The sequence below is a fragment of the Mesoplodon bidens genome, assembly GCF_964165515.1.
Source record: "Mesoplodon bidens genome assembly, chromosome: 15".
NCBI classification, from domain to species: Eukaryota; Metazoa; Chordata; class Mammalia; order Artiodactyla; family Ziphiidae; genus Mesoplodon; species Mesoplodon bidens.
Window position 1 is genome coordinate 25706812 of NC_138171.1, and position 22637 is coordinate 25729448.

General features: G+C 38.7%; 1 protein-coding gene across 4 annotated transcripts in view; it reads right to left on the reverse strand.

The window, feature by feature from the left end:
• Positions 1-22637, reverse strand: part of CBFA2T2 (CBFA2/RUNX1 partner transcriptional co-repressor 2) — a 180764-nt gene that overhangs the window by 11315 nt on the left and 146812 nt on the right. For 3 of the 4 annotated variants that reach the window (XM_081256964.1, XM_081256963.1, XM_081256962.1), the window contains exons 4-9: positions 20600-20689; positions 16492-16673; positions 15334-15587; positions 12352-12437; positions 11216-11411; positions 803-871 (exon numbers count right to left, since the gene is read on the reverse strand). In XM_081256964.1, the coding sequence (XP_081113090.1) occupies positions 803-871; positions 11216-11411; positions 12352-12437; positions 15334-15587; positions 16492-16673; positions 20600-20689 (877 nt within the window). The remainder of the gene's footprint in view (positions 1-802; positions 872-11215; positions 11412-12351; positions 12438-15333; positions 15588-16491; positions 16674-20599; positions 20690-22637) is intronic. The other variant, XM_081256965.1, reaches the window with a different exon arrangement.

The following is a 22637-nucleotide window of genomic DNA, read 5'->3' on the forward strand; positions in this document are numbered from 1 at the left end:
TTTGTCAGTAATTAGGTGTTAAAGACTTTGGGGGCTAATTGGTTGCAGGGTTGCATTACCTTGTACTTTCCTGACTGTCAGTGAGAATAAACATTTTGCAATATGGTTAATTTGTTTTTCTCATGAGGTGTGTGTTCCTATCTTTTGTCCATCTGTTTATATTATGGTCTTGATATCAACTGGGTATTAACATTTTTGTAGAAATAAACTTTATCTTAGGAAGAAAACCAAAAACTGTATATTGGACTCCAAAAATTTCACTGAGAAAGGGAGGCAAGAAGGAAAAGAAGGCTAGTACTGGATAAGGTAATATTAGGGATATGAGGTTAGTGTAATCCCCTGTCTGAACACAACAAGCAGTTCCTACCCTCCCTTATTCTTGTAGAAAATGACACCTACCAAGAACAGTCGTGATGCAGCTAGAGACAGTGAAGATGAAAGGAAGAGCAGACTGAATCAAATGTGGGAGTGTGAGAACACAGTGACGGGAACAGGCAGAAATGAATTAAGCTATACACCTAGAAACAGAGCATATAAATAGGGAAGGAAGAGTCGGTTACTTAACGCCTCCAAGTAGAAGGGGGAGATAAGGACTTGGATGGATTGTAGGGAGTCATTCCAAATTCTTAATCAGCAAGTATCATGACAGGCAGTCCAGAAGGTGGGACAAGCTGCAGGGGGAGAGGCAGGAGCCTAGAGCTCTTTGAAGAGGAAGTTGTGAGAAAACCACCTTCCCCCAAATATGTGCTCTACACTCATATAAATTAGTGAGTACATGTGACCTATAAGCAGACAGACATACCAGTTTTTTTCCAAAACTCCACAGGTACATATCCTGTTCCTGGCCTACTGCTGAATTCCCGCTGCGAATCTACAGAAGAGAGAGAAACAGCGTAAGTTCAGAGCTGTCTATAATTGACATGTTTTACTTTTGTGAAAAACTTATCAGATCTCTCATTCACCATGCAGAAAGTTTCAAACATATACATTCATTTACTGGAAAAAATGTTCTGACAAGGAATAAAATCAGATTATAAACAGTACACTTAATTTTTAGATGCTCAACATTGCTAATCATCAGAGAAATGCAAACCAAAACCAGAATATCACCTCAAACCTGTCAGAATGGCTGTCATCAAAAAGACCACAAATAACAAACACTGGTGAGGGTGCGGAGAAAAGGAAGCCCTCGTACACTGTTGGAGGGAATGTAAATTGGTGCAGACATTGTAGGAAACAGTATGGCAGTTCCTCAATAAACTAAAAACAGAACTACCATATGATCCAGCTATTCTACACCTGGGTATATATCTGAAGAAAACGAATACACTAATTTGAAAAGATACATGCACCCCAATGTTCATAGCAGCAGTATTTACAATAGCCAAGATATGGAAGTAAACTAAGTGTCCATCAACATATAAATGGATAAAGATGTGGTACATACACACACAGGAATACTACTCAACCATAAAAAGGATGAAATTTTGCCATTTGTAACAATGTGGACAGACCTGGGTGGTACTGTGCTTAGTGAAATAAGTCAGAGAAAGACAAATGCTGTATGTTATCACTTATACGTGGAATCTAAAAAATAAAACAAACTAGTCAATATAACTAAAAAGAAACAGACTCACAAATATAAAGAACAAACTAATGGTTACCAGTGGGGATAGGGAAGGCGGGGACGGGCAAAATAGGAGTAGGGGATTAAAAAGTACAAACTATTATGTATAAAGTAAATAAACTACAAGGATGTATTATACAACACAGGGAATACATAACTATAAATGGAGTATAACTTTAAAAATTGTGAATCACTATATTGTATACCTGAAACTTATATAGCTACTCATTGTGGTGGCTTCTTTTGTTGCAGGGCTCGGGCTCTAGGCGCATGGGCTTCAGTAGTTGTGGCTCGTGGGCTCTAGAGCACAGGCTCAGTAGTTGTGGCGCACGGGCTTAGTTGCTCCGCGGCATGTGGGATCTTCCTGGAGCAGGGCTCGAACCTGTGTCCCCTGCACTGGCAGGCAGATTCTTAACCACTGCACCACCAGGGAAGTCCAAGCCTCACTTTCTTTTTACTTATCTCTATGTCCTTCCCCACTATGAACATGTAGGTATTTTTAAGGTATTTCCCTAAAAACAAATGTGTAAACATAACAGTAGATACTTATGCACATATACATATGTGTATGTGCTGTGTCTGTATCCAATTTAACCGTATCCATCATGCTCAGGTCTCTGGCAACTGTTTTCTATCAGTCACAGAATATAGCTTTTGTTTCTTGCCAACTCTGGATCCTTATATGTGATTTAAGGAAGTTTCCTTTAAAATGCTTATAAACTTAAAAAAAAAAAAAAGCAACTAGTAAAGAAAAGACTCTGATCTGGAACAGTATATTTCAAATACACTGTTGCTGGGAAAAGCATGGGGTGGAGGGTGACTTAACATATATATCTATTGTGATTACAAGACATAATGTTTTATAAGAAATGTTTTCATTGTTTTAAAAAGTATGAAAACTAAGGTAATTTGAGTTTTTTAAAACTTTTTTTAAATGAGTCAGTGCTAGCAGACTTACTCACTTTCTTATGCTCTGTTGAGGTTAATCTGAAAAGTAGATTTTATGTTCTGAACACTCATCAACCCATGGTGCAAAGAGGAAGCAGGGGGAACGCCCAGTGTGGCAAGGGAGGCCAGCCTGGCATGAAATGTTTGCCAGAGGAACTTTAGTCCTTATAAGAATGCCTGAGAATTGGCTGCAAACTGGTCTTGGACAGGAAAGGAATCTCTCCTATTCCAAGAGCTATCAGCACAGAGAACCTACTTCTGTAGCACCCCAGAGCTGAGGGGATAATGAGGTTTTTTTTAATTGTGTAAAATACATATAGAACTTTCCATTTTAAAGTGTGTACTTCAGTGACATTCAGTACATTCATAATGTTGTACAACCATCATTTCCAGCACATTCTCATCACCCCAAAAGGGAACCCCATATGTCTAAAATTCTGATAGTAGTGGTACTTTTTGTGAGACTGAGATCTCTAGGACGTGCTAACACCACTGCCAAGAAAACTGAAGAACTGAACTCCTTTCCACAAAGGTAAGTTCCTGACTCATGTGGCCATCTGTCAAATACCTAGAAACCCAAGATTCATAAAATAAATACGAGGGAAAATCTAGGACTGGAAGAGGCAAAGTAACACAAGCTAAGGAGAAGGTAGTTCATCAATGTCAACTAAGTCTTAAAGAAGGAAAACCTGTAAGGAAACGAGTTTGAGTGTGTAGATAAGCTGTCATTGGTGTCGAATGACAGAAGAAACACTTGCTTACTTGTGTGGACATGGGGAAGCCTTGACGAACAAGGAAAAGCCACTTCATTTCAGTCAGCAACTTTGTATCTGTCCAGTCATCAGTATTTTACTTCTCTGACACATGTAAGAGGGGAGGATGCAAATGACCCTAAAGGAACTTCTCAGCTTAGTCAGGACATGCCTGGAAACTAGCGACATTTTCATGGTATTTCCAGAAGCCAAAATTTTCAGCTCATTTACTAAGAAAACTAGAGTTTCAGAGGCTATTAGTCAACGGTCAGACAGAGAATGCAAATATATGGATCAGAAGTGGGGGACTAACGGTATTGTGGCTCTGTAAGAGAATGCTCTAGTTCTTAGAAGAAACAAAATGAAGCATTTAAGGATGAGTATCATGATGCTTTAGGGGAGACTGTACCTACCTATCTAACCCATCTATAAAGAGAGAAAGCAAATGTGGCAAATGTGAAAAACTGGTGAATCTAGGTATGGGGCACATGATTGGTCACTGTGCTGCTCTTGTAATATTTCTTTGCATTTGAAAAACTTCAAAACAAAAAATTGAGAAAAGTTATAAGTATAGACATAGAAAATTCCTTAAGAACACACTAATTTGCTAATAAGTGAGCCCAAGAGAGAGAAAAAGTGGGTGGGGATAAGGTTTTTCACAATCTATATGTTTCTGTAATGTTGGACATTTTTGCAAAGCAGTTCATTTTTTAAAATTCCATTTAAAGAAAAAAGAAATTAAAACACCCAAGAAAACGACGTGGATATAACATTAACAGATATTAAAACACATTCTGAAGCTATAATAATAAGTTTGATATTATATTGGGAAGCTATCATAATCACTAAGATTGTGTGCTGGTTCTGGAATAGAATGTCCTACTTACAATCTTTCTTTTTTAAGTTAATTAATTTATTTTTAAAAATTTATTATTATTAATTTCTGGCTGCATTGGGCCTTCATTGCTGCACAGTCTTTCTCTAGTTGCAGCGAGCAGGGGCTACTCATCGTTGCAGTGAGCAGGCTTCTCATTGTGATGGCTTCTCTTGTTGCGAGGCATGGGGCTAGGTGCACGGGCTTCAGTAGTTGCAGCATGCGGGCTCAGTAGTTGCGGCATGCAGGTCCTAGAGCGCGTGGGCTTCAGTTGTTGCAGCGTGTGGGCTCAGTATTTGTGGCACACAGGCTCAGCTGTTGTGGCTCGTGGGCTCAGTTGCTCCATGGCTTGTGGGATCCTTCCGGACCAGGGCTTGAACCCGTGCCCTGTGCACTGGCAGGCAGATTCTTAACCACTGCGCCACCAGGGAAGTCCCCTACTTACAATCTTGACATAATAGCTGTAGGACTACTTTGGCCAAGTTTCTAACTTATTTAAGCCTCAGTTTTGCCATCTGTAAATAAATCTAATGGTAGTTCCTATATCTCAATAGGCAGTTTTGAAAACACAAGTAAAAGGCTTATTAGCACTGGCTGGAACATAGTAAGAGCTCACATAAGCTATTATTACTAAAAGTGATAACTAATATAGTCAGAAAGATCAATGAAGGAAATAGACTGAAGTATTTAACCAAATTAGCATCTGACAATTACTTCATTTTAATAGAGAAAGGATGGGTATCAACAGATGGTAGGAAAATTTAAACTATCTGGAGAATTAAAAGTTGGATAGCTAATATGCAAACACACAAAACTTGAATATAATATAGATGAAATTTATTGTGCCTTGGGTAGGGATAAAGGTCAAGGAAAAACCATAAAGAAAATGATACATTTGACCCCATATTAGCTATCCCATCCATCAAAATAAAACAAGATCAAATGAACACAAATGTCTGTATCCACAATCCATTAATTTTACTAAGGATATATCCTAAAGGAAAAATACCTACATATAAAGATTTTAAATATTGCATTATTCACTGAAAAAGAAAAAACAAGCAAAAAACCTTAATGTTCAACAATAGGAATGGCTTAAGGAAATTATAGTTTATTTCCATGGTGGAATACTGTAGTATAGTCATTAAAATTATATTCATAAAATCCTCAATGATGTGAGAAACATGCTTAATATGAAGTTATGTTTTCAAAGAAATCAATACAAAGTTGTAATCCAGAATTCTCAGACACATCCCAAAACTCTTCAGTGGGATGATAAACTAGTAAATTCTTTATGTTTCTGTATTTTCTACAATGAGCAATACAGTTTGACTGACCATTTAAAAGAAAGAAAGAAAGAAAGAAAGAAAGAAAGAAAGAAAGAAAGAAAGAAAGAAAGAAAGAAAAGAAAGAAAAAGAAAAAGATAGCTACCTCATGAGGTTGCTCTGAGAATTAAGTGATAATGTACATAAAGGAATGGTTTCTCAGTTCTGGAAGACCAGGTCCCATCTCAGACAAATTAAATCAGAATCTCTGGAGGTGGGGCCAGGGCATCAGGAGTTTTCTAAAGGTCCTTAGATGGGTTCTAAGGGGGTATCCAGGGATAACTACTGAAGAAAAGTGCCTGGCTTAGAAACCAGTGTTCATGGTTAAGGTCTCCCAAACCACATTAGGAGCGTCACCTCTCTGTAGGTCATATATATTTTTTCTGTTGTAACAATGGTAAAGTGTCCTTTTAGTTGATTCTTCCGATATTGGTACATCTTGATCTTTCAAGTTGCAGGCATTACTGATTGATTAGCCATTTCAGAAGGAAAGAATTCATTCTCTTTTAACCTCCCCCCAGCCCACCAGACACAATAACAATTCCTTCCCCTTCCCCTCCCCCAAATAGAGATATACTCAAATTCTGTTACATCGATAGTCAACACTTACAGTACTCAATGTAAATGCTAATCACAGCCGAGTCATGTGGTTCATATTCTATGAAGCTTTTTTGTTTTTATATATTTTATTTATTTATTTATTTATTTTTGGCTGTGTTGGGTCTTCGTTGCTGTGCGTGGGCTTTCTCTCTAGTTGCAGCGAGTGGGGGCTACTCTTCGTTACAGTGGGCAGGCTTATCAACGCGGTAGCTTCTCTTGTTGCTGAGCACAGGCTCCAGGCACATCAGCTTCAGTAGTTGTGGCACGTGGGCTCCAGTAGTTGTGGCGCACATGCTCTAGAGCGCAGGCTCCGTAGTTGTGGCGCACAGGCTTAGTTGCTCCACGGCATGTGGGATCTTCCCAGACCACGGCTCGAACCCATGTCCCCTGAATTGGCAGGAGGATTCTTAACAACTGTACCACCAGGGAAGTCCCTCTATGAATCTTTTTATCTTCCTAAACAAGTTTTTATTTTTCTTAGAGCTAATAACTGATTTATTCATGTGCTAAGTTTCTTATGTAATTATTTCTAATTCAATCTCAATTCCTCTTCCTGTGGTGTAAATATTTTATAAATTTCCTTTTCTAGACAAAATCTCCAGCAAGCTGATGGGCTATCCCAGTCTGAACTGGCTGCTTTCTGGACTATTTCAGCCTGGAATGTCTCACTGTTGTTTGGGACCCTCCTAAATATCCCAGGGATTCCATTCCTCTATTTCTCGGTTGCATCCTGTTTTATCAATTCCATGTTTTCTCCACTTTATGGTTTACTTCCCTGTGTTGGGGTACATCCTACCCAAATGTGGTAAACACCATGATAAAGGTAGATGGGAGGTGCATTTTTTCCCCTTAAATTGTGGGTTATTAATCTAACAATTGTTTTGGTTGCATACAGAATTCTTGGTTAAAAAATTTTCTTTTCGTTGTCTTCCAACTTTCAATGATGCTAATGGGTAAATCTGTTTCTTCCACTGTTTTGTTTAGTTGATAGACTGGTTCAAGCTGGAATGCTGTCTTTCAGTTCTGGGTAAAATTTTAAAAGTATTTCTGTAACTATTTTATTTTTTCTTTCTGTTCACTGTTTCTGAAACTCATGATTTGGATATATGAGTTTGATGGATCCTCTAGGGTTCTTTTTAATCTTTTTCTCTCATATTAACAACATATTTTTTTGTTTTCCTTTCTCTGAGAAGCTGCTGTTAACTCACATTTCTGTTTCTTGATTTTGGTCTCCACCTTTATTATTACCTCTAGAGTTTGGTCATACAAATGCAAGCCACTAAAAAGCTCCATGAAAGCCCATTGACTGTGGACTTAATTGCAGGCAGCTTTCCCAAAATTGCCTGTTTATTGGACTCATTAAACATATATATATTCAGATTCCTGGGTCCTTGAATCATAACCTCCAGGGAAAGGTCTAGAATGTGTATTTCTAATTAACACCCAGGTGACTCTCATTCTCAGGAAACACTGGGGAAAACTGATAGCCGAGTCAGTTTCTTTCCTTTTTTTTTAAAAAAAAAAAAAACCAAAACTTTAAAAGAAGATATACAGACTGCCAACAAACACATGAAAGAATGCTCAACATCATTAATCATTAGAGAAATGCAAATAAAAACTACAGTGAGATATACTCTCACACCAGTCAGAATGGCCATCATCAAAAAATCTAGAAACAATAAATGCTGGAGAAGGTGTGGAGAAAAGGGAACACTCTTGCACTGCTGGTGGGAATGTGAACTGGTGGAGCCACTATGGAGAACAGTATGGAGGTTCCTTAAAAAACTACAAATAGAGCTACCATATGACCCAGCAATCACACTACTGGGCATATACCCTGAGGAAACCATAATTCAAAAAGAGACATGTACCAAAATGTTCACTGCAGCTCTATTTACAAGAGCCCGGAGATGGAAACAACCTAAGTGTCCATCATCGGATGAATGGATAAAGAAGATGTGGCACATATATACAATGGAATATTACTCAGCCATAAAAAGAAACGAAATTGAGCTATATGTAATGAGGCGGATGGACCTAGAGTCTGTCATACAGAGTGAAGTCAGAAAGAGAAAGACAAATACCGTATGCTAACACATATATATGGAATTTAAGAAAAAAAAATGTCATGAAGAGCCTAGGGGTAAGACAGGAATAAAGACACAGACCTACTAGAGAATGCACTTGAGGATATGGGGAGGGGGAAGTGTAAGCTGTGACAAAGTAGGAGAGTGGCATGGACATATACACACTACCAAACGTAAAATAGGAAAATAGTGGGAAGCAGCCGCATAGCACAGGGAGATCAGCTCAGTGCTTTGTGACCACCTACAGGGGTGGGATAGGGAGGGTGTGAGGGAGGGAGACGCAAGGGGGAAGAGATATGGGAACATATGTATATGTATAACTGATGCACTTTGTTACAAAGCAGAAACTAACACACCATTGTAAAGCAATTATACTCCAATAAAGATGTAAAAAACAAAAACAAAACTTTAATTGCAAAATATTAGATGCTAACAAGTTCATAAAAATACTAATGTACAATTTAATGAAAAGTTATAAAGTGAAAACACATAAACCTACAGATTAAGAAAGAAAACACTTTTGGCAACCCCAAATCCCCAAAAAGTGAGTAGTGTAAGCCATAGTAATGTTTAAATGCCAGCCAGACTTGTAATCCTGTCCTAATAGTTGATAAAGATGATTAGAGCTCACTCTGCACTCTACATCATCAACATCCTCCATGCCACACACCCAGAGGAAACTATTCTCTGGAATTCTGTGATAATCATTTTCTTGTTTTTCCTTATCGTTTTCATACTTATTTATGTGTCCTTAAATAAAATACCAAAATACATTCCTTTCATGCATCCCTGAACAAAATCTGTTCCTGAAAATATTGTGAACCACAAATTTTCAGACAGAGGAAACCTACATTCCATTATTTTAAATGGGGAAAGTTCAAGTTCTCTCTAAATCACCAAAACACATAAATATTAAACACTTAAATAACAATCCACCAGAGGTTTCTATATAACATCAAATATTTAAAACACTACTTATCTAACTATTTAAAAGTCACTGGTGAGTATGTTTGTGTGCTATGCCCCAAAATGCTGCCCAGTATAGACAGTGCTTACTCAAAGTGATGGTCTGCAAACTGTTATTAGTCCATGGAGAGATAAGGAGCTTATGCAGAATATAAGCAAAACAACTACGTCTCTAAGTGAGCTGCTTAGCGTAGCAGTCTCTTCCTAGTGTGAAGCAAACGGTGCCTGATCCATCCTGTGCAAGCTCCTCGTATCATCACAGATCAGTAACAAGTAGTTTTTGTTTTGTTTTGTTTTTTTAAGTTTTATTATTTTTTATTTATTTATTTATTTTTTTGCAGTATGTGGGCCTCTCACTGTTGTGGCCTCTCCTGTTGCAGAGCACAGGCTCCAGACGTGCAGGCTCAGCGGCCATGGCTCACGGGCCTAGCTGCTCCGCGGCATGTGAGATCTTCCCGGACCGGGGCATGAACCTGTGTCCCCTGCATCGGCAGGCGGACTCTCAACCACTGCGCCACCAGGGAAGCCCGACAAGTAGTTTTTGGAGTGGTTTTGGTCCACATTAAGTAGCTCACTTGTTTAGGATATTATGATTTCCTTCTACAATGCATGCAACAAACGTACTAAAAGAGAAATAAACAATGAAATAACAATACTAAATATGTATAATATGCATAAATAAAGATACTGAAAGATACTGTTTAAGTCAGACAGATTGATAGTGCCCTGAGAAACCTGAGAGGAGGAAACCCTAGGATCCTTGACCTGTCGTGACAATATAATTTATCATCCCAACTGTCCTCATCTTCGAGAGTGAGAGAGGTGCTGGTAATAGTTATGACAGGACGATAGCCATAGTCACCCGAGCTAAACCCTCAATGCACAGCACTGTTTCTAAACAACAGCAGCAAGACCTGTGGTCCCGGCTGGAGAAGAGCCGACTCATGACCCCGCTCTGCACTCTGCACCCTCTCACTGGCAGAGCTTCGATGGAAGGTGTGTGATTTGGGGGGTGAACTTAGGGTAAGTGTCTGTGAGCTGTGACAGGGAGTATTTGTGAAGGTTCAGACGGTGAGAGATACCTGAGAACTAGCTTGAGGTTCCTTTTAAAAGAATTGTACTACAAGTATTTGACGTCCTGCTGTGCTGGATATTCCACACAATGTTGCTAATCTATGGTTGGCTCAAGAGTCACCTCTGTGGGTAGGGTGGGGGAGAGGAATCCCTTAGCTACCAATGTCTTTGCCTCCATTTTTTTGGTATTCTTTTTGAGACTAATGGCTGTCTTCTGTGGAACATGCTAGGTTTGCCATAAGAGGAGTCATTCTCCCTGGGGAAAACTGGGAGCTTGAAGTGGGTGGGTGGGGAAAGAGTCTGATCACAGGTGGCCCCTCATTTAGCCATGCCTTTGGATAGGGTGCCTTTTCAGTTACTAGGTCAATGTGAGGGAACATTTTTGGAGGAATAGCTGTGGTGTCCTGGATGTATCCTGGATTGAGAGCTCAACAATTGTTCATATCTCTGCTGCTTCAGGGTGGGACAAGGCAGGAAGGCACAATCCAGCTTGCTACAGTAAAACTTTTCATTTTTTTGTCCAGGCAGAGGTTAATAAATGGTCATTTTCTAGATAGGGAATGGGGGAAAGGGCATGGAAGCTGAGGTGAAGCTTTTTAGGGCTACTGTGAGGAATGAATGCGATGTACATGAGAGTCCCAAGTACATTCAGCCAGGCTGAATTTAACATCCAAACATTCTTTGATCATCACTCAGCACTTATATACAGTATAGAGTTGAAAACAGAACAAAATGACAAACATTCTCATTCTATGTGGGGAAGACAGTATTTCTTGAACATGCCAAATACTGAGTCCTTGACATATTTTTTATAATTACCAAGGTCTTTCTAATTCCACAATATAGTGCCATCTTCCTTTTAAAGTAAAATATAAAAAGTCTAAAAAATAAAAAATAACAACAACAACAAAAAAGATATATCAAAAGCCTCCTTTGTCAACTGAAGTGATTCTCCCCTTACCATTGCTCAGAGAATCTGCGTTCCCGGGACTGTGCTGCCTGGAGACCAACTCACTCCCTGTTTTCCTCATCTCTGTGTTTTCATTGTATCGTCTTTTCCAGTAGTTGAGTTCTTCACGATCTGATTCCTGACAGCGCCTCAGGACTGCCATGGAGCGCCTTGTTTTCTCTACCATTTCCATAATGCAGTTCAGGGCCTGAGCCAGGCAAGAAGTCAGGCAGAGCCATGGGATAAGGACATTCATACAATCAACATTGAAAATCAAGGACAGGTAAACAAAATATAAAGAATAAAGGTTTAAGAAGCTTACAGATTTAGCAATATCAAGTTTATATTTGAAAACCTTTCTTATTATTTCTCTTTAAATATATACACACAATTTTTAAGATTTCAAAATAATACTTGTTGGACTCTTCATGGTTGAAGCAGACAGTTTCATCACAATATGGTTCTTTAAAGAGTATGGTGAAAACACATTATATCTCTGCCTAAAGCAGGAGATTTACATAAGAATGCAATCAGAGAATTACGTTCAGAGACAACATCACTCAGGAGGGAAAAGCTACTCTATGTATATTTCAAGCAGGTATTACATCTTCTCTTCCCTTTTAAGTGAGAGGGGAAACTCTCTTTTCCAATGGGGCAGAGTTTACATTCTGTGCCAGTGTGTAATTCTCATTTGTATTTGGAGAAGCTCCATTTATTTAACACTCCATTTATTATACCAGGCCCTGTGATAAGCACCTTGCATATCATTACAACCCCCCATGAATTCAAATAATATAGCATTATTTCTTTTTTAAGATATAAAAGTTAAGGCTAAAAATGGTGAAAGAACCTGCCCATCACAGAGGTAGAAGTGGCAAAGCTGGGACCTAAAACTCATAAGCCTATGTTTTTAACCATTATACTACATGGCTTCACTTGGTTAGGACCTCAAGTGATCACCCCACTACAAAGATTTGGGAGTTACTCTTAGCTCTCTAGCTGGGGCAGTAGTAGATAAATCAGCTTTTATTGCAAAGACATTGTAGCTCTGGTTAGTTCACTTCAAGCATACACACTCTTACTCTCAGTAACAGTAAGAATTAAAAGTAACAAGTAGTTAGGAAAACTATATACTGTAAGATTCTTACATGATCAAGATGTTTCCATTCATCAGCCCATTCCCTTTCTGTCAAACGGTGGTCTACCAACTCATCTTGATAGCCTCCATTTAGACCTATTAGAAATTAGATGAAATTTGAAGATAGAGGGAAGAATACAGTAAACAGAATTCTACCAAGTAAATACACATATATTCATACCAACTATGAGCACACTCTTAAGGCCAATGACTCACAATGATCTAAAACCACAAAATGACATAAAACCAACAAGAAATCACTACTCAGAATGTATTAAAAAACTCCTACAAATCAATTATGAAAGACAAATAGCCCAAAAGAAAAACAGGTCAGAGAAATAAATAAAGAGGTATGCCCCAGACAAAAAAGGACAGATGATCCATAAACATATAAAAAGACATTCAAACTTATATGTAGTCACACAGGGTAAATAAAATCCTCACTAAGATGGTTCCACATCTATATATTGGAAAATATTAAATTGTCAATCATACTAAATGTTGGCAAGGTTGTTGGCACAATGCAAGTGCTTAACCACCACAAACAGAGCTGGTGCTGTACAAGCACTTGGAAACAACTTAGTATTAACCAAAGTATAATTTTTTGCATGGTTTTTGATATACATTACTGAAATTTGCATGAATGCAATGACTGTGTGAATCAAGGATACACTGAATTATCCACTACCTTGAAAATCTCGTCACACGTGGCAACACTGCTCATAGTATCTGAACTGTCAATGTAACACACCTGTTATCAGTCTGAATTTATAGCTGTTGTATTCATAGTGATTCTGTATTTGTGCAACCATCTGCTTCTTTCACCATATCTTCTTGTGTAGTCATGCCTGAGCACTAATATATTGTAAAATCCTTTCTTATGTATTATACTTTAGAATATTGATCCTAAAATTATGGGACTAAGGTAGGCTATAGTATCCATAAATTTCATTTTAGGAGAGTAAATTGGGGGAGTGTTACAGTTTATTTGTTTCAAAGCTGGGGGTGGGAAATGATTTGGTAAGAACTACTGTACTAGGGCATACATTTTCAAAAGAGGACTGGGGAAAATTAAGGAATCTATAACCAGCCTGGAAAACAAATGATTGACTGTAAAATAAACCTTCAAGGTAGAGGATTAAAGGTCTTTCAAGTAGAACACTTCAAGATGAAAAAAACCTTTTTCTAAAATTGTTAGAAATACAAGGAAAATCTGACCAAAATGCAGTTCTAGCTAGTTTTTAGCATACTTCTCTCTTAGAAGGTAACGAATTCAACTGGCAAAAAATGTGTATGAATATAGAAGAAATCAATAGGAAGGTGAATTTTTAACATAAGAACCATACAGAACAGCTGCTATGGGAGCCATCATTGCATACTGGGAATGTACCCAATCTCTCGGCATCAGAAAACTGTGGTCAGAATCTTGTCTCTGCCACTTTCTAGCTATGTGATTCTGGCCATATTTCTGTCATCATGTATAAAAAGGCATAAACTCCATGGAATCCTATGTGTGAGGATTAAAAGAGATAATGTACACATACCACAATCTAAGTACTTAAGACTCAGTAAATGTTGGCAGCTGAGAGCACCACTGCTGTCGGGGCCCACACCATTCAGCTACTACTGCGTGAAGCCAAGGCCCTACTGTGGTCTGACCCTCTGAAAGATGCTAGTGACTCTAAGTCAGAAGCGGGGACAGGCAAATGTTTTGCAACTTTCTACTCCACAGGGCAACCCACAAATGGAAATGCAGGGCCAATTCTGGAAACTAGCAGCCCTTTGGTTCTCTGCTCTGACATATCTCAGCAGTTAAACTACAAAGAACCTTCTACAGTAAACTTCTTTGAGTTTTGACAAGGAGCTTGTTCAAAACTGATCTCAGGTGAGGTCTGCTAGGGGCCTTTTTGTTTTTTCTTCAATTTAATGGTTGCTGAGGATGCATATGCCAGGCAGTCCAAATGTGACAATTACCCAGCACAGGAGGTGGTGTTCTCTCCATTTTATTTTATTTTTTAAGAATTTTGGGGTTTTTTCTTGGCTGCACTGCGTCTTCCTTTCTGTGTGCTGGCTTTCTCTAGTAGTGGTGAGCAGAGGCTACTCTTTGTTGTGGCACACACACTTCTCATCGCAGTGGCTTCTCTTGTTGTGGAGCATGGGCTCTAGGTGCACAGGCTTCAGTAGTTGTGGTGCATGGGCTCAGTAGCTGTGGCACGCACGCTCCGTAGTTGTGGCTCGCGGGCTCTAAAGCGCAGGCTCAGTAGTTGTGGCACACGGCTTAGTTGCTCCGCGGCATGTGGGATCCTCCCGGCCCAGGGACTGAACCCGTGTCCCCTGCTATGGCAGGTGGATTCTCAACCGCTGTGCCAGCAGGGAAGTCCTTCTCCATTTTAGATATGTGTAATCTGAGGCACAGAGAGCCTAAGCAACTTGCATAAGATCACACAGCTAGTTAGAATGCAGAGCCAAGATTTAAATTTAGGTATGCCTTACCTCTGACCTAAATGTCTCTCTACTTTCACCTCTTAAGACCACATGTTTTACATCTCTCTTGCTTAATTTTAAAAACTTTTTATTCTGAAATAAACTCAGACTTACAGAAATGTTGCAAGAATAAAGAATTCTCACACAACCTTCACGCAGATTTCCTAAACGTGAATATTTTTACCTCTTTCGCTTTGTCATTTTCTATTTTTCTTCTGAGCCATATCAGAATAAGTAATATCCCTTTATTCTTAAATGCTTCATTGTGTATTTCCGAAAATATGTTTAGCCTACTTCTATCATATAATGATAATAGCAACAAGGTATGAATTGAGATCCATTTCAAATGAGAATACTATAACTCTAACATTCTTTTTTATGTCTAATATTGTTTTAGCTTAGTGGAAAAAAGCAATGACGATAGTATTTTGCTTTATCACTGAGTAGGAAAGAAACCCATGGATTCAATCTGAATTTAAATCATTACCAGGCTGCTTATGCCACTTACTAAGATTGTGGTGTCTATCACGAACTTCTCGATGTTCTAGCATCTTGTTGGGTTCACGATATAGGTGGGAAGTTGCAATATCTTCTAAGGTATAGTGCTGAAGAGGTGGAGGAGTAGGATGGAACTGGCCCCCAGGATTCATGAGGGGCACAGTAAGGGCAGGACTGTGCCGGGGAGCAGGGCTAATGGTACACACTCTCTTGGCAGCAGGCTCAGGAGGAATTGTATCTCTTTCAAAACTGCTCTCTTCCCGCCTGTAGAAGAATGGGAAGTACATGTCTGAGCCTGTCAACAAGTGTTCATGCAAACATTGCCTGAGCACCTACTTTGTGCTATGTATTGTGCTATGCACTTTCACAAACAGGAAGATGATAAGAAAAGGTGTGAGATGAGGCATGAACTGAAATGTCTTCAGGGGCCAGGCAGGTAATGGAAATTACTGATATATCCCAGCATGAAAAGAGAGGTCAAATCTATCCATAACCAAGCAGAAACATCTCAACCTCATGAAGCAAAGGAAAAACTAAGATGACAGCATTTTCTTATGTGATAGGACTATGGAGGATTATGGGTTCAACTATATTTAGAAATGTTTCAAGGTCAAATTTGCTACTGTGGAAGTCAGTATTGGAAAGAGTCAATTCTCTACACGGGAGAAAAAACGCTCACAGAATTAATATGCTTGTGAATTGGTAGGGTTTTTAGTCATTTGCTTCAATTGTAACAAATTTTCCACTGTTATTAAAATGTTGCTTCCTTGACAAACCATAGAAAATCGAGGTAGATACTCATACATAAATTTTGAGGATAAATTATATTAATATAATTTCAATCTTCAAAGTAAAGCTGATTCGTTAACTGTTATACTTTTACAAGACTTCACGTATCAGAAAAAAATGCCTTGAACAGATTATATTTCTCATGGTTCTGGAGCAGTGGACCCACAGAATGCTCAAAAGCAGAATTTATCAGCAGGGGTATACAGAGTCATCTAAAGAGTTGAGAAGCATATTGCTGCCTGATGTTGGGACAAAGCAAAACTAAGAGTCCATGCCTACATATCACCACCAGTAATCGAGTTCTTTTTCTTTCACAAGCAAAGGGAAAGTTCAGAGTGGTTCCAGAAAAGCAAGGACGACAAAGCTCTTCTCTTCTCACCTCTCTGGACTGGGCCTCTTTCCATTTCCATGCACCTCCATGAGCAGCTCAGAAGAGTCAGCAGGGGATGCAATACTTGTGTTGAGCAGAAGGTGTTCATGCTGAGCCAGGTACTGGGATGGTGTCTGCTTGGCGGCTCGAGCACAGTGCAGCAGTTCTCGCTGCAGCAGAGGCAGGTTCGCCTTGAAAAGAAGAGGCAGGGGCTGGAAGGCAGTTTTCCCAGTGTTGGGCCCTATACTCAGGGCTCAGCACCTCAAAAGGCTTTCACAAACAAGATGACACAAAACAAAAGCCCTTCACTCCGTCATTCTAATTTTCATATGCCCCCCTCTGAATAAAGTGACATCCATTACACTGAACTTGAATTACTGTTAACTTGTCTCTTGTCCCCACAAGATGTAAATCCCCTTAAGGAAGAAACTGTGCTTTATTACCTTTGTGGCCTACTACAGAGTCAAAGCTCAATAACGCTTTGTTGAACATAATTATTTAAAAACTTAAACATTTTTGAAGACTTCAGTTAGTTAGCGAATTAGTAATGCCTACATGGGAGTAGGAGGAATTCAGTCTTTCCTTTATCATTTTACGTCCAGGTTTCTCTCTTGTGAATCTAAGCCATTTCTGATAGCACTACTCAACTTGCCTTCCTGTTCTCTATTACAGCTGCCATGGAATTCCGGAAACAGTGACTATTCTGGCTTAGTTGGAACATGCAGTTTTGAAAAAAGTAACAGGAGTGATGGAAATGAAGGCAGCAAACCTTAGACTAGTCTAGGATCTGCGTGTACACACACAGGTAACCAACCCGCGGGCAGAAGCTAATACTTGTTTTTGTGGTGCTCCATTAAGCATGTTTCCTTATTTTGTAAAAGGATAATTATTTATGTACTGATTATTTTTCTTTCTCCTCAAACTTAAACCTCTAACAGGACAAATCATACAAAAAACCCTGTGCATCTTTAAACTTAACCGTTAAGTCCTTCATATTTAAAATATACTTTCCCCATATTTATTTTATTAAAAAAATTATTACATTTCCCCCCAAATTTAAAAACTACTCAGACTGAGCCCATAATAAGTCTTTATCCCAAGGGAAACAGATGAGAAAGCAAAAGGAGAGTTTAATACATGCAAGTAGTCATCCCTTTACCAACAGTTAATTTAGCAGGCACCATAATTAGTGACTGTTTTAAAGCAGAAATAAATTGACAAAAACCCAAATGCTAGCCAAAAAGCTGCCAGAACAACCTACCTCATGCTGTTTTCCGAAATAACAAGAGTTAAGAATACAGAATTTGATGATATAAAACACTTTTAAGTCTGTTCTATAACCTCAATCTTGTAGCAACTGTAAAAGCTTAATTGAAAAAAAAATCATGTCAGATCTTTACATTTGTGACATGTGCCCTCTGATGAATTTTTAAATATGCTAATCATTTCCTATTAACACAAATTTCCCAAATCTCTCTGATTCTGGAGTCTTGGGGGAAATAATTATCTACTGGCTCTGATACACAGAAAAGAGACCAAGATAGAACACACAGCTGTTTCAAGGTTGAAAAAGGCACCACAGACTGCCCTGAGAGGCCAAGGTGTCAATGCCATCAGAATAGAGCCCAACACAGACTGTGCACTGAGACCTATGCATTTTCCTGCATGTCTATAACGCTCTAATTTTAAAAGTTTTAAAAAACCAGAATCAGTACTTCAGCTAAGATGACCCACCTTTTTGATGCATTACATTTTCTTAGGAAATAAAGGTAAAGTAAAAGAAGGTAAAAGGGGAATATTTATTTTGTCAAGACAAAACTGAAGATATTATGTGAGTACTCATATAAAAAAGAGAAAACAAATTTCTACAAATACTGTACTGACAAAAGTCAAAATACCGGGACTTCCCTGGTGGCACAGTGGTTAAGAATCCGCCTGCGAACACAGGGGACACGGGTTCAAGCCCTGGACCAGGAAGATCCCACATGCCATGGAGCAACTAAGCCCGAGCGCCACAACTACTGAGCCTGTGCTGTAGAGCCTGCAAACTACAACTACTGAGCCCGCAAACTACAATTACTGAGCACGCACGCCACAACTATTGAAGCCCGCGCCCCGCAACGAGAGAAGCCACCGCCATGAGAAGCCCCCACACCGCAACGAAGAGTAGCCTCTGCTCGCTGAAACCAGAGAAAGCCCGCGAGTGGCAACGAAGACCCAACGCAGCCAAAAATAAATAAATTAATAATTTTTTTTACAAAGTCAAAATACAAAAAAATTGAGCTCAGTTTTTTTTGTATAGTCTACTACTAATGAAAAGAATAGAATTCATTGGATAGGGAGGGATTAAGGACAACATTTTTAGCTTATTTGGGGTTCAAAGTTAGTGTTCCAAATTACCAAATCGATTACAAATGTTCATCTCCAGGGCTTTGCAAAACAATGTGGTGGGCTGGATAGGGGTCACAAGTTTCCAGACTATGCCTGGTCTAGAATACACTGTTATCTGACTCTAGTCATTCATTGCCTTTGACCTATTTTATAGGACTGCAACTTACACATAACCGGTTGCAAAGCAAAAAACTTGTTGTCTAGGAACATGCATAAAATTACATGCATAGAGGTTCTAGAGACTTCCCTTGCCCACTGTGGAAGAAGCCAATTTGACTTTTCTTTGCATATTCTTATCAATAATCCTGACCTATAATATCTGTTCTTTGGCTTCTCCCCTGAACACGTTATAACACCTTACAGATTCCCTCATTAATAATGAATTAAATAAAATCTATGACACAGGTTCATTTTGTAAAATCTGTATGAGTTATAATGTTACCTGTTTTTAAAAATTGTTTCATGGGAAAAATAGTAACTTTACAGTGGGAAAGCATGGTGGACACCACCTTTACCAACTGATCAAAGTCCACATCACCAATTATGAGACAAATTAACATCTATGTCTCCTGATAGCATGCAGTAATACCACCTACCTGCTATTTCTGTCTAAAATGCATAACCTCATTCTCATCATAAGAAGTATCAGAAAAATCCAAATTGAAACATATGATATAAAATAACTATCCTGTACTCTTCAAAACTGTCCAAATCATAAAAGACTGAGAAGCTGTTCTAGATTAAAATGGACTGAAGAGATATGACAATGTAATCTAACATGTGATCCTGAATTAGATACAGGACCCAAAAAATGACATTTTGTTAAAAAAGACATTTGTGGGACATCTGGTGAAATATGAATAAGGTCTATAGATAATAGTGTTATAAATATCAATGTTAATTTCTTGATTTGATAATTATACTAAAGTATCAGTATTTAGATGTATCATGTCTGCAGCTTACCCTGAAACATTTCTGAGGAAAAAATAAATGGAAAGAAAAGAGAATAATAATGCAGATGTGATAAAATATCAACATTTGGAGAATCTGAATTTTATTGTACCATCTTGAAACTTTTTTGTGAGCATGAAATTATTTCAAAATAAATAGTTTTTTTTTTGTAAAGGATCATATTATATATAAATTTAACGCTGGCTCATCTATCAGGTATGCATAATAATTTTAAACAGTGTCCCCCAAAGTTATGTTCCAGGGGACATTAATTCCAGAGGACATAATTAGAAACTAGACTAACTGGGGGAAGGAGAGAAGTAAACACTGCCTTCCCACATGCTCCTGTCTTAAGGGTTAGTCCTAACTTACAAAGGCCTCTGTTTTGAGAGCCTCCTCCCATAACACACACTCTTCACCCGCTGGCCACAACCAAAAGACTGTGTCCAGTTACTTCCTCTGCTAAGAGCCCAACCTTCATGCCTTGTGCACCTCCATCCCACTCTACTCCTGTTCCCTGCCTCCCCACCTGCTCCTCTGTGTGTCACCAACAGTGTCTGCATACAGACCACGACTCAAGGCTTTTGCAACTCTCATCTCATCAAGCATAAAGCTTATTCGCAAACCACTCACACTTCTGTAGCAGCCCCAAATAAAATAAAGATATAAAATGTGGCAAGCTGCCCTGATATAGATCATACAACAGGGATCAGTAACAGATCTTGAGGAAATGTTGAAGATAAATTACATTCCAGTGTTATCTCATAAAAATTACCTTGAGGAATGGAATAACAAAAGGACGAAGAGGAAAGTTTGTAGCCTCTTGGAGCTTGCAATGGAATTCTTCAATTGTTACTGTTGAGTTCTGAAAAGATAAATAGCACTGTTCAACTTCTAAAACTGGACAGTGTTCTAAAATAAATCTGATAGTGCTGAACCCTTTGAAATAATAAGGAAAAGAATAACTCCAAGTGCACTATTATGAACTCAAATCCCTCTCAAACGTTAACCAAATTCTGTTTCCTTTATGAAAGAAATTCAGCCTCCTTGATTTTCTTCTCTACTACCCCAAATCTAACAAATTCCCCTCTATGCTCAGCAGCCTGGGCAGAATAGGGCATTGCCTTCCTCTCGTGAAGAGAGGCACTCTGGTTCCTTGTATTGAGGCGTTCATCACAAGTCACCTCAGGTACAGGTAACCAAGCTTACAGTGTTTCCAGCTGAACAGTTCCCAAATCAGTCCAGGATATCAACTTAATGACTCAGAGCCTCACGTCTTCAGAAGTTCATTTCTTCACTGGTTCTGCCTACCTCCTACCATCAGTTCCCTAAATCTTCTAAATCGGAAGTTAACAACAAAAAAAAGACGCCTTCGGGCCTCCCTGGTGGCGCAGTGGTTGAGAGTCCGCCTGCCGATGCAGGGGATACGGGTTCGTGCCCCGGTCTGGGAGGATCCCATATGCCGCGGAGCGGCTGGGCCCGTGAGCCGTGGCCGCTGGGCCTGCGCGTCCGGAGCCTGTGCTCCGCAACGGGAGAGGCCACAACAGTGAGAGGCCCGCATACCACAAAAAAAAAAAAAAGACGCCTTCTACCTTCCAGTGGTCTGTCTGCAAATCAGAGCACCTCGAAATGCGCAGATTTCCACTGGTTAGATTTTAGTATTCCCATGAAAGTTATTAGCACTTCCCCTGTATTTTTTCAGGTCTTTCTTTAAACTAAGATTCTCAGCTCCTTTGCTAAGAGGAATGTACCAATACAAATATTTTCTTCAAAGTTCACAAAATACTTTTACTTTTACTTCAATTCCCTAAAACACAGCAAAATAGTAAGTTCAAAACAAAACAAAATAAAACATCAATCTGAATTCTTGCTTGCCTGAAAGAACAATGATGACTTCTAGGATTTATTTTTATAAAATCATCAGGTGTTCAAAGATGTAACATGTACCACACAAATTATTCATCAGCAAAATATTGTTTCTTAACAAGAAGAAATGGAAAACATACAGGTCCTCAACACAAAACTGCATTAAAAATTGTAATACCATCATACATCAGAATGCTTAAGGTGGGGGGCAGATTTGTATGCATTGAAGAAAGGTGTCTATAATACACTAAGTGAAAAACCAGAAAACATAGCAGTATATTCCAACAATCTATTTTTGAAAATAATACACATACATATATATAGTATTTTAAGAGTCTGGAAGGACAATTATAACAGTAGTTATTTCTGGATGTGAAATTATGTTGGATTTTCCAAATGTATCATACAATATTGAGAAAAAACTAAAATATTTCCCTTTGGGAAAAAAGAGTGTATCAAATTTAACCATGTTAAATGAAAATGTTTGTACAGTTTACCCCATTTCATACCAAAAATGTTCTTTTAAACCTTAGCTGAGTGCTTGTTTTAAGTAAATGACAGGTATACAATGCAAACAACTCTACCTGCAATCGGGAATAAAAATGAAGTGTAAGAGAATGCTATTCACTCCCTACTACAAATAATGCGTCTGAAGTGAAAGTGCCGCCTTGAGAAAGATGCTTCTGAGGAAGACAGAATGTAAGAATGCAAAGTATTAGGGGAATCTAGTCCACTGGATCCTAAGGGCAACATTTATAGAGATCTTACAAGACAATGGGTATACATAGGCCACCAGACTAAAATGTTTTTTATCTTTTAAGATTTTGAAATAATGATAATCAAAGGAAGTTGTAAAAAATAGCAGATAGGTTCCTCTGTATCTTGCACCAAGGTTCCCCCAATGTTTATATTTTATATAATTATAGTGTAATATCAAAAGTAGGAAA